Source organism: Rhopilema esculentum, chromosome 20, assembly GCF_057945365.1.
Source record: "Rhopilema esculentum isolate cy_ngs chromosome 20, ASM5794536v1, whole genome shotgun sequence".
NCBI classification, from domain to species: domain Eukaryota; kingdom Metazoa; phylum Cnidaria; class Scyphozoa; order Rhizostomeae; family Rhizostomatidae; genus Rhopilema; species Rhopilema esculentum.
The window spans coordinates 16,065,376-16,077,902 of record NC_142834.1 but is presented as its reverse complement, the minus strand read 5'-3'; the positions used below and the strand labels follow the sequence as shown (position 1 = coordinate 16,077,902).

Sequence of the window (12,527 nt, the reverse complement as noted above, 5' to 3'; positions counted from 1 at the left end):
CATCCACGACCTTGCCATCACACCACTACTTAGACTTAATGACAAACGAGAGAGTGCTTGTCGAGCTAAGGAGCAATATCTCATTGGCCTGGCGAACACCCTTACCCCCAACGGCATGAACAGAACCACCGACCGTTAACTTTACAAAACAACTTATCACCTATCACGCCGCCCTCACAACCCACACCATGTTTTCCCTACCATTATAATCATCATCACCACCATTACTATCATCAACATTCCATTATTCTCAGTTCCATCACAATTATTGTTATTATTACTATTTTTTTTCATGTTTATAGTCATCATTATCATCTCATTGCATCAATCTCCATAGCACCACCCACATCCCCTTACATCACCCACCACCTTTCCCTCCCCCACTTCCATCATCCCAATTTTTCTCCACTGCGCTGCATTCACACCATTCAACATCCACCAATCCGGTGTCATATGCGTTTCGGTAACCTTATGCATTTCGGTCCGGGCACACAAACGCATGGCAATTTTGTTTATACAAAAACGTACCAAAGCACTTAAATAATAGGGTACCAAAACGAATGGTGGAATTTAGCATGCAAAATGGTCCCGGTACACAAACGCATGGCAATTTTTCTTAAACAAAAACGTACCCAAGCTTTTAAAAAACAGGGAACCGAAACGAATGGTGGGATTTAGCATGCGAACCGGTCTGGGAACACAAATGTTCTTGTTCATATTATTCAGAACGTAAGGAACAATCAAACTATTTCTAACAAGGGGTACTAACAAGAAGCAGTGCTGTGATTTCCCTTGTTAAGTTTATACAAGAAAGTAAAACATTAATGGCGACTCCAAAGTTTTTTTGATTGAAAAATGTGAAATTTTAAACTTAAAAAGCATTGTGTTCAATTTGTTATTTATAACGTGTCATAATATCGCACTACGATGAAATCACATCGTTACAATGTTACACTTTTGCATAGGGTACCAAAACGCATATTACACCAGCACCACCATCTCACATTTCAAATCCATTCACTCGTTCGTTTCATTTACTCTGATGAAGCCCTGTATGCCGGGGCGAAATATTAGTATACTCTTAAATTTAATTGATTTTGAAAATTTATTTCGTGACATTGGATTCTCGTCGTCGTATTGCTTTGTTCCTGTATACCTTTCATTTTAAAATCTCATTGCAAGATTCACAGAATCCGGCGGACAGCCTATCCTGCGGTTCTTCCTTCTCACACATGGAATTTACACCCTTGGTTTTGGAAACAGATGTGTCATATCCTATTCTAATGTTTTAAAGGCAGAATATTGTTTATATTTGTTAAATATACCTTTGCTATTCTAGAATTGATTCATATAAGCATGGCCTGAATAATTTAAATTTATCTTTGTATTACTGTGGGGAATCCAAGGCCGCGTTGGTATAAATTTTTATTCCCTGTGACACACTGAATAGATTCACAAAAGTGCGTCTCTTTCAACGCTATGATAAGGTACGTTTTCCAGCTTAGGCCCGTATAGTTATTCTCCAAAGATATAAACAATACGTCGTGTTTATGTATCCATCGAATCCTCAACTAAAAACTGAATACCTACAGCAAGCTACGTTACCCTTTTATACTCTTCAACAAGAAATTTCTAGAATAAACTCGTACAATATCACGTGTGGAGGAATACAATCTTAAATAAGCAAGTTACAGCATCTTACGTAAGGCTAACTCTAGAAGGTTCTGGAATTATTTTATTATTAGTCAACTTGTCTGGCGTGTTCTACCTATTAAACATTATTAAGAATTTACTAGAAAGGTCCAGTTCACCACATTACCTAATTAATATCCTTAGATGCTATTTGTTATAGCAACAGTGGTTGCCCTTTCATCCCCAAATTTCTCTTTGATCCTTTTAAATATCTATACTCTGAATGCCACTAGTGTCCAAGGTAATGATTTCTTTGACCATTTTATGTTACAATGTGATACTAAAGTAAATTTCACTGGTAGGTTAGTATTTATCCCTGTCAACATTATTATTCTAGGCAAAAAAGATAACAAACTCTTTTATGGATCAGCAGAAAGGATCTTGCAAAAAATGCTAGATAAAGGTTGGAGATTTACATGCATCTATCCCCCGGGGAGTGATAACTTGCCCCTCTTTTCCCTGCAAGAGTTACCACAAAGACCTAGACACATTGTTCTGTTTAGGTATTAAAATTTTTACAAAGGAGACTATTTTTAAAATTATCAAAATTTTATATATAATTTGGTCATATCTATATAAAGTTTGCAAATCCACAGCTATTATTTCAAACTAGTAACAACATATAGGTATTTTCTAGAAATTTTGCAATAGATTATTGTTTCATGATACTTTTATAAGAACATTTGTCACATGCAATTTAAAATACAAATTTGCTAGCTAGTTCACTGGCCTGATTGTATATATATTTATAATATATTATTCAATGTAGCTAAGTATTTAAATACAAACATGTATTTATTATTCATTAATATAGCAGGTTGAAATTCTGACAGCTTAAAGGAGCTGACAAGGCCCCTGTAATAGCTTAATGATTCAATACAAAAATTACATTTACACAAGTATATTGAAAAGGATGAAATGTTGATACAATCTCAAATCCCTTTTTGTCTATTTATATAAGAACAAATTTATAATTTTTGAAAAGAGTTGTTTGAATCATGACTAATGGTAGGTTTTTAGCCCTGTCTTGAAAGTTTGTATACTTCTATGTCCATGTCCTGGATTTCCTGTTTTATTTCCAATAATTGGTGCGAGGATGGCTCAGTTGTTAGAGGCGCCGACTACAGACCCAAGGGTCCGTGGTTCGAGTCTCTGGCATGACCAAACTTTCACCAAGAGTGGGGAGAGTCACCAGCTCTCTGTAATTCCAGGCGTAGGAATCACGAGGTGTGGTCACATCGAGAGGAAGGACCAGGACACTGCTCGATAAGCATAGTCTCTCAGTGTCCTAAAAACTACCTTCGGATGCTAGGTAGCAACAAATACAAATACAAATACAAATTCATGTTGATATGAAGCTGTTTATCCTGATGAATCTATTGTATCAATCTGGTATACTGGTTTTGTTTAGGTCTTTCCTCCCGAATAAATTGCAGTAGGCCTCCCTCCTGTCAATAAAAGCATGCCACTGCTAGGCCCTGTTTGCCATTTCGCTAGGTTCTCGTTGCCCCTTTGGACAGCCGATGATACTTGCCGCGAACTTACCGAGGCCGACAATGTTTGTGACGTCCATCCGAAGCGCTCCGATAACAAAAGTTTGTTGACACTTTCCAGGGCTGTGATTTGCTCAGCGGCGAGAGAGGTCACGTGCTTTAGTGCAAGATCTCAGCCAATCAAGATTTGAGCACTATGCTCCGATAACACGGGTCAAAAACAATTCAACTCAATGACCAATTTACAAACGCTAATAACTACAAAACGGCTAGAGATATGAATAAAATAATAACATATTCGTTTTCAGGAGGTCTAATTACATCTGGTTCTGAAATAAGACTTTTGGGCTGGAGGGGCCCGATAAATACTAAAGGCGGGTTGAAAGTCGTACTTTATTTCAAAAATCTCTCTGGGAGTATGTTTTTAAGTTTCTTCAACGAAGAAAGACCACTTTTAAGTTTACACTTGAGCCTCTTGTACTGCTTGTTGCAAGATAGGTTTTCATCGATAGTGACTCCGAGATATTTTACTTCGTGGGCTCGTTGGATTTTTTCTCTATATGATTCCACGTTTATCTTTTATGACCAATTACCATATATTCAGTTTTATCGGTGTTCAGACTAAGCTTATTTTGCCGCATCCACTCTGCAATGTTCTTACCCTCAGTTTTTAAGTCATTGCACAGTTCCTCAATGTCTTTTGCAGAGCATGTTATGCTAGTGTCGTCTGCATACATATTTGCTGAACTTTTCTCTAAGCATCGCTCAAAATCATTTACGTATAGGATGAAAAGAAGGGGCCCAAGGCACGAGCACTGGGGAATACCGCACTGAACCTTTTTTTGTTGCGAACTGGAACCATTGATTTGGCAGTATTGTATCCTATCAGTTAGGTATGATTTAAGCCACTGATGAGGGGTTCCTCCTATTCCATACTTTGATAACTTAGAGAGCAGAATTTTGTGATCCACAGTGTCAAATGCCTTCTTTAGATCAAGGAAGATGCTAATATCGCCATTTGAGAACCATGAGTCAGTAACATTGAGTAATGAGGTCAACGTGTTGTGCAGCTTTCGAAATGCGCACTGACATTTGGAGAGCATGCTTTTTTCCCTCAGAAAGGTGGAGATTTGATCATGTGCGACTTTCTCCATTAGCTTGGAGAATACCGAGAGTATGGATATTGGCCGGTAGTTGTTCAAATCACTTTTCGATCCGGTCTTAAAGACTGATGTCACCCTGGCTACTTTCCATATGTTCGGAAAAACACCGCTTTCAAAAAATTAAAAAAAAAACTCAAAAACATTTCATTCACAGCAATAATTAACTACTACATTTCTATTTTATACTTGAACCACAAATAACAATAATTTTTTCAAAAAAGAAAAACTACAAACAGTAGATAGTTCAAAGTTTGGTATGTTTGCTGTCGGACATATGAAAAGAACTTACAAGGAGCTATCTAGGTCATATGCCCGATTGGACGTTTATAGGTGTAGGTGTTCGATTTCAAAAGAAGAATGTGAATGAAAAATAAAAATAAAAATAAGGGGAATTTCAAGAGAGGAATTGAAAATAACAGCTAATGGCTTAGATAAAATATCAGCAGCGTCTTTCACTAGTTTTACTGGGATCTTATCATGCCCTACAGCTTTAGAGCTTATTTATCTCGTTTTCAATGAGTTCAGGATCAACCCTTTGAAATTCACAGCCAGTTTCAACCGGCAGTCCCTTGTTGGGTAGGTACTTCAGTGGGTCATCGCAATCTTTGGTTTCAATATTTTCGGCTAGTTTAGGGCCTATGGAGATAAAGTGCCTGTTAAAGGCCTCTGCAATTTCATCAGGCTTCTCAACACGTTGAACTTCAAGGATAATTGACAAAGGAGGACTATGATTTGAATGTTTGTCTAATACTTTGTTTATTATTTTCCACATTCCATTCGGATTATTTGAATTGTCATATACCATGTTACTGTAGTAAGAAACAGCAGCTTTTTTGAGTTGAGAAGTTTATCGTTTCGAAGCTGCTTATATCTTGGCCATAGTGCTGGATCTCGCTAAGCCCGTCTCATAATCCTTGTGTCATTTTTGCTGGGCCTGAAAGCTTTCGGGAAACGACAAGTTACCTTTAAGGCTGTTGAAAAAACAGAGGGGCAGTTCACTCTCGCAAATAGCGTACGATATTTTTTCTAAAACAAGAGGATTTCCATGGATTTTCAGATAAAACAATAGGACTTTCACAAAGGTGTACGAGCTTTTCGAAGAGTAATTTGCCCCTCGGAAAAATCTGGAGTTACGAAATATGCTCTTAGCTCTTAATCAAAAAATTTGATTTCTTAGTGGAAGAAAATGCCGTTTAGCTGTCATAGGAATATTTACTGACGCATTATCTTTTTTTGCAAACAATTTTGACTTGAGTGGGGGATGTTGGATTATGATAATCAAGTTCAGTGAAATATTTTTTAGTCACACTCGCAGCTCCCATCCACCAACGTTTTTTCTTAAATTCAAATTTCTTGACCAAAGCAGGTTGCAGGATCGCTTTTACCGCTGTCTCAACTAGATTTCGTTTGTCTTTTGGTTTTTGCTTGATCCACCCCCCCCCTCCCCCTTTTGCGATTTTATTGCAGTTATGAAAATAAAACATTTGGAAAAACGGCATCAGTTTTTAAACAAAGTAGACTCCTTTTTCATAAGCTTAGAGGTCCTTCCAATGTTTGAAAGCATGCTGGTTCGAAGGTATCATGGCATGAAAATAAATTTTATGTGGATATTAGCGTCCTAGCAGACCTGCAGCTAGGATATTACTAGAATTTCAACAACCCCTGGCAATAACCTTGTTTCCGCTTCGGGAAATTCCCGAGTCCTGGCTGTGACGTAATTGACGGATAAAAGTGGAAATATGAGAAAAATGGTGAATCTAAGAAAAACCATTTTACCAGATTTGAAGTCAGCGACAAATTCTGCATGGAATAAGCCAAGGTTATTTTTGCGTGTTTGTTCTCCTTTAACAATTGTAATTGATCTAACTGAAGCCTAGCTACTCCTTCTACGACTCAAAGCTTCTGATCTGAAAGATTGTTAGAACAAGGTAAATTTTTCAAAACTGTTCCCAAAATAACAAGGAAAAGAAAACAAATTGCTTAGGTACATATGCAAACGATTCTAGATATATAATGTTTCGAAATCGGCGAAGATAGGGATAAGAAACGCGTTGCTATATGTATCCAAGCCTAGGTTGTGAGTCACCATGGCTGTAGTAACTTAATCACGTGACAGGTGAGAAAAATCTATAAGAATTTAGGACAAAAAGCGTAAAATATTTAAGCAAACACAGTTCTCATGGCAAGAATGTATTTTAAGCAGTCAAAAAAAATTTGCTTCTCATGTCCTTGGCATCACGCAAATCTGAAAAGAGGTGCCCACTGTCTCAAATTATAGCTTTATATCACCTGTTTGCAATATCTCGATTTTGATAGATGATTTTTCGAGTCTGTAACTCATTTCAACGAATTTAGCAGGTTAGGCGTAGAGCTAGGAAAACCAAAACATTGAAAATAATCTGCTCTGATTCGCAATCAGAAACAATTTTCCACCTTGCCAAAGGAAGTCGTTTGGACATCGGCTTGATGCGTTTGTGAAAAACTGGTAAGCACAGGAATTCTAATTTTATCATAATAACATTTGATAATGTTGAGCGTTTATCAGAGTAATTTTCGATGGAAAATCAACGTAATGTTTCAAAGTTTATTTCTAGGCCCTGCTAACTATGTTTGCACCAAATTTGACCTTTGAAAACTGTAAAACTTTTAATACATCTATTAACCCTTAGGTAGTGCAATATTCTAACGCCATGTTTCCATAAAAATCATTTTGAATTGCTTTTGATAACTTAGACTTTTCGGCCCAATCTTTGGAGGTCAGCTAGAGCAAATATTCATTTGGCAGAAGCTGTTGTGTTACCTAACATGCAGTAGCATTTTTGAAATTGTTCTTGATATTTTACACTTGATTAAACCACACGTTGTTTCCATTCGCTCCCCTCTTGGGAGACTTACCGAATACAACAGAAGCCAGATTGATCAGGTGAGTATTTTAAAAGCAAGCCGAACAATTTCGCAGGCTCTTATGTAATAGGCCACTCATTCAAAGTGAATTATTTTAAGGAAGCATCTTCTGTAGATATCATGAAAGGCAGAGGATGACTAGCAGATAAAGTTTCTTCAAGAAAGATGGACAGTTTTTAAGGTAAATATTTATTATACGCATTTCACATTTTTCTATATGATATAATATGAATAGGATATAAATGAATAAATAATTATACAGAACATAAACCCTTCAGCATCAAATAAGAACTGTTAACAATCTAATGAAAAAACAAAAATACGAATAATAAGCGACATCTTGACGAAAGATACTGTGTTGCACACCTTGTAAATTGGGACTTTTCTGGGACAGATAAGTAAAATTAAAAGCTTTCAGGGACAGTAAGAGCAAAATTGGGACCTTTCTGGGACAGCATGTATAGCACTGGGTGTTTTCTAGAAGAGCATAAGAAAATTTAGTACGTTTTTGGTACAGCATGAGAAAAATTGAGACATTTCTAGGGCAGCATGAGTAAAACTGGGACCTTTCTGGGACAGCACCAGTAAAGTTTGAGCCTTTCTGGGACAGCATGAGTAAAATTGATACGTATCTGGGACATCATGAGTAAAACTGGGGCTTTTCTGGGACAGCACGAGTAAAATTGAGACATATCTGAGACATAACGAGTAAACTGGGGTCTTTCCGGGGAAGCATGAAAAACGTTTAAACATTCTGGAACAGTATGAGTAAAATAGAGGCCTTTCGTTTTTTTGGGACAACATGAGTAAAACTGGGGCCTTTCTGTGACTGCCTGAGTAGCATGGGGACCTCTCTGGTAAGTTTCCAGCTTTATATGTTTAAAATGACTAAAGAGCTTCCGAATTTCTAATTCTTGTTTCCAAACATAATTGTATGAGTTCGTTGCTAATTTTATGATAAATCAGTACGTTTATGCAAAGAAAATATCTCGCAAGAGCCAACCTTGTGCTTTACAGTGAAATAAAAGAATTTCAACGATGAATGGAAGACTCTTGTAATTGCAGTCTTGTTGAACACATTTCTTTGAAAAAACCGTCAGTTTCCACGCAAGAAGATGCTGGAAGTGTGTTTTCTACAGCAAAATGCTATCCTTGTTCTATGAACAAAAGAATGTGTATTTGGAATAAAAACGTTGAATTATTAAGCATAGGCAATTCATTGCTTTTCTTGTCAGTCAACTTTAATGAATATTAGTAAAACGTAACAAAGACATGGCGTCCATTTTGGAAGGACTTTTAAAAGCAATCATCAAGATGCTGAAGAATAGAAGATTAATCTTTTTTCTTAGATCAAAGCAAATCATTGAGAAAAAGAGGAAAGCAGATTACCACAGCTTGCGCAGTGAATACTTTAGAAGCCACAAACCAACTTAACAAGACTTACGGACAAAAACAACGGCTTTAGACCAACAGGAGATTTCACCGCAACTTTTTAAACTTGAAGGATGAAGTAAACGTAAAGAGAGAAAGCTATTGAAATAAACATATACTAACGGGAATAATACTTGATTTTGAGGCTGCTTGTAAAAATCATTGAAGCTTAGAGGATATCATTTTCAAAGAAAACTCACGATAGAAGAAAATGGCAGGTAGGAACTGCGAATTATTGCGTTTATACAGCGTTGACGCTATTCTTGATAACTTTGTCGAATCTTAGGTCATTGCATCATATCGCACAAATTTAAGGCAAAGTGGTTGCAAAATTCGTTATCAACCAAACAATTTTGATGCGTGGTAAACAAAAGAATAAGAACAGTGAGACAATCCATGAACATTGATAGCAAGCAGCCACGGAGGTATAAATATCATCGCAAATAATGGACTATTTGCTTCTTACTAAAACCATGACCGTACTACCGTGTTCTGCTGCATACTGTCAACTGCTTTCCTTCTAAGGATGAGTCCACGTATTGTATTAAATATACGAGGGGTTCACTTTGAAACTTATGAAGAAACACTTTCGCGTTTTCCAAACACTTTGCTTGGCAGCACAAATCTCCGAAAACCATATTGGAATAGAGAGAAGAATGAGTACTTTTTTGATAGAAGTCACCATTTATTTGACACGATTTTATTCTTCTACCAATCAGGAGGTATAATTGCAAAGCCAGAATGCTTTGATGAAGACGAATTTCAAAACGAGCTTCGATTTTTTGGAATAATAAAGGAGCAGTCAGATTTCTCTCTAGTGCAGAATAGAAGATGTGGATTGGTGAATTTTTTGCGGTTATTGACCGATTATCCGCAGTCATCATTGTTTTCCAAACTATTTGCTGCAATTTCAGTGATAATGATTACCATATCAACTATAACATACTGCCTAGAGACAGAAGACATATTCATGTGGAAAAAGGATGAAGATGGAATCTTCGCTAATGGAGAAATTTATCGGAACAGCTTATTTTTTGTTTGCGAAACAACATATGTTTGCTGGTTTGCTTTGGAGTATATTCTGCGACTTATCGGCAATCACTCAAGAGTAAGATTTCTTTTCTCACCTCTTGGATTTGTCGATTTACTTTCCATTGTGCCATACGCAATAATGGCTTCCGGTATTCTGGTTAAATGTAAAGCAGCTATAAGAGTTTTAAAATTTGTACAAATCTTTAGAATACTGAAGATTTCTCGCTACAGCAACAGTTTGAAGCTTTTAGGAAGATCATTATTTTACTGCAAAGGTCAAATATCTCTTCTACTAATATTCTTTTTCATTAACTGTCTTGCTTGTGGATCTGTCTTGTATTGGGTCGAAAGAACTGTCTGTCCCTCATCTTCTACCAGTCTTATGGACACAATTTGGTTTTGTATTATTTCAATGACAACCGTAGGCTATGGGGATATTGTACCCCGTACATCTCTAGGCAAACTCGTCGGCGCAGTCACAATCTTGGTTGGCATTGTCATACTCTTTCACATTTTCATCCCAGTTTATCTATCCTATTTTGCATTGCTTTATGAAATTTCAATTCTCCAAACTTTGGAAAGAAATGGAAATGAAATAGATGTACAACAGGAAGAGCCAGACGATATAAAAAACCACAGGCGGAAATCGATAACTTCGTCAGTACGAAAGTCTCGTGCATCAGTTGTGATAAGCAGATCTCCTAGTACGTGTGTAAAGGAATCAACATCAGCAAACAGAAAGCTGTCTTTTACGATTAAAGAAGACAATGCAATGAGAAGAGTGAAATATGACTACCTGAGAAAGCTTTCATCAACTGAATCCCCACTTTCAATGAGTCAGAAATCTCTCGAACATCCATTCACCGAAAGTGTCTTACAGTCTAGAAACGTAAATTCATCCATAAAGATGGAACACTCTTACAATGAATATGCAGGAATACAAGAGAATGAGCCAAAGAACTTTGATTATCAAGAAGAGGATGTTCTTTTCCCAAAGATATATAGCAGTTCCTCCTCAGGAAGGAGTAGAAGACAAGCGGTTTATGAGCAGCCAATATTGCATCAAGATGAATTCGATGCTGCAAAATTGTCACAGGGTAGCAGAAGTAAGATATTTTGTTCTTTGAAATCAAATGAATCCTCTAGAACAAAAGAGGATCATCGGAAACTCTCCCTTAATGTGTCTAAAGGAAATCTTGAAGTGTCAGCAAGGAAGTCAGTATCACTACAGCACGTGTTTTAACGAGATGTTTAGATACATTTATCCAGAAAACCGAGTTTGAATTTGCTAAAATACTTTTGAAATGCTAGGGAAAAACTTGGCAAAGATGCTATTCTTGTGTTTGCCAAAATATTAATACATCCTCGGTGACCATCTATTGTAAAATGTATCTTTCTAACTTGTAACATATTTTCCTTTAGTTAAAATCTCTTGAAATATACGTCGCAAAAAATGATTTGCACAGAATATAATGTTTTGATTCTAAATGCTAAATTTTCTTCCAAATATTTTGGGGAACTTTACTGTCTTTAAATCAGGTTGATCAGGTTGCAACATCTTCTTTACATTACAAAATTATTTTCTCAAAAAAAAATTATTGATTGAGTCTGGTAAGCGTGATACAGCTGTAAATGAATTTCGTGCTACCAAACGAATAAAGGCGAGATCCGATATATAGAAAAGAATGCGAGATGCGATGCAACTGAACAAACATAGAATAATGGAATGGGAGGAAAATAAGAAAAGAGTAGGAAATAGATATGAAAAGAAATTATTGAAGGAAATTAAAATATTCATTAAGACCATTAGGATAAAGAGTTTTTAGGCTGAAAATTAAACGTCTTGCGGTGCATGCTATAAGCCAAGGATGGATATGTCGGCAGTAGAATAATTGGATGAGTTGAAATGTGTAGATATGTTGCTATCTGCATCGCCGTGGTGTTCTTCTGTCAGATGGATTTTGTTAGCAACATTTCTCAACTGTTCTTCAAAACGGTTGTTTAATTTGATGAAGGTTTCGCCGATGTGAAGAGATTTACATTTGATGCAGATGATGCAGTAAATCACACAGGAAGAAGAAGTGGGGAAGTGAGGTCTGATGTGGAAGGATTGGTTATGGTTGATGATAGTGGTCGATTGGTTAACGTGCAAGTACGACAGTGGTGATGTTGGCAGGGGTAAGTACCAGGCTGCGATGTTTGGTTTAAGTGATGTTGTGAGTGTTCTGACCAGGTAGTCCTTTCAATTCCTGTCTCTGCGGAAAGGCAGTAGTGGTGGTGCATTGAAGATGTTCTTTGTTTCAGTGTCATTAATAAGAATATGGAAATTGTTATAAATAATGTTCTTTATGCTGTGAGGACAGTTAGGGTGGTAGGTCAAGGTGAAAGGAACGCGGTTGTTGTTGTTTTCTTTGTTGGATTGTAGAATGGCATCATCTTGAGAAAGTTGTTTTACTTTATTGAATGCTGCTTGGGTATTATGGTCAGCAAGTGCGTGAACTGCACTGGTTTTATTGTTGGACATCCTCCTGATGTCGTTTTTTTGAGAGAACAACATATCTACAAATATTTTGATGATATTAAAAGTTTCTCTTAATTAGCTTATTCAAATCAGCAGTGGCTAGGAAATATCTATTCCAATACTGTTACTAATTGACATCTTTTATAATCTTTCCGAATTAAGATGAAAATGTCTTTGAGAAAAGTAAACATTTTACGGCATACTAATTGCTTTTTCGTCTGACACTCTTTAGAGAATAAAACGTCAGGTTCTAAAAGAACAGGATGAAAAATAAATACCCAGTTGTGAATC

The 12,527-nt window shown here is 36.6% G+C and overlaps 1 protein-coding gene across 1 annotated transcript; it reads left to right on the top strand.

Annotated features, from left to right (window-relative positions):
* Positions 1 to 6,854: 6,854 nt before the first annotated feature.
* LOC135687516 (potassium voltage-gated channel subfamily A member 7-like) lies at positions 6,855 to 11,285 on the top strand. Its single transcript, XM_065204090.2, has 2 exons — positions 6,855 to 7,433; positions 8,602 to 11,285. Exon 2 carries the CDS (start codon positions 9,210 to 9,212, stop codon positions 10,956 to 10,958), a length of 1,749 nt encoding a protein of 582 aa, XP_065060162.2. The 5' UTR covers positions 6,855 to 7,433; positions 8,602 to 9,209; the 3' UTR covers positions 10,959 to 11,285.
* The last annotated feature ends 1,242 nt before the right edge of the window (positions 11,286 to 12,527 follow it).

What these genes read in the sequence shown, in the direction of transcription:
- LOC135687516 (XM_065204090.2), top strand. Translation starts at nt 9,210, where the DNA reads ATGAGTCCACGTATTGTATTAAATATACGAGGGGTTCACTTTGAAACT.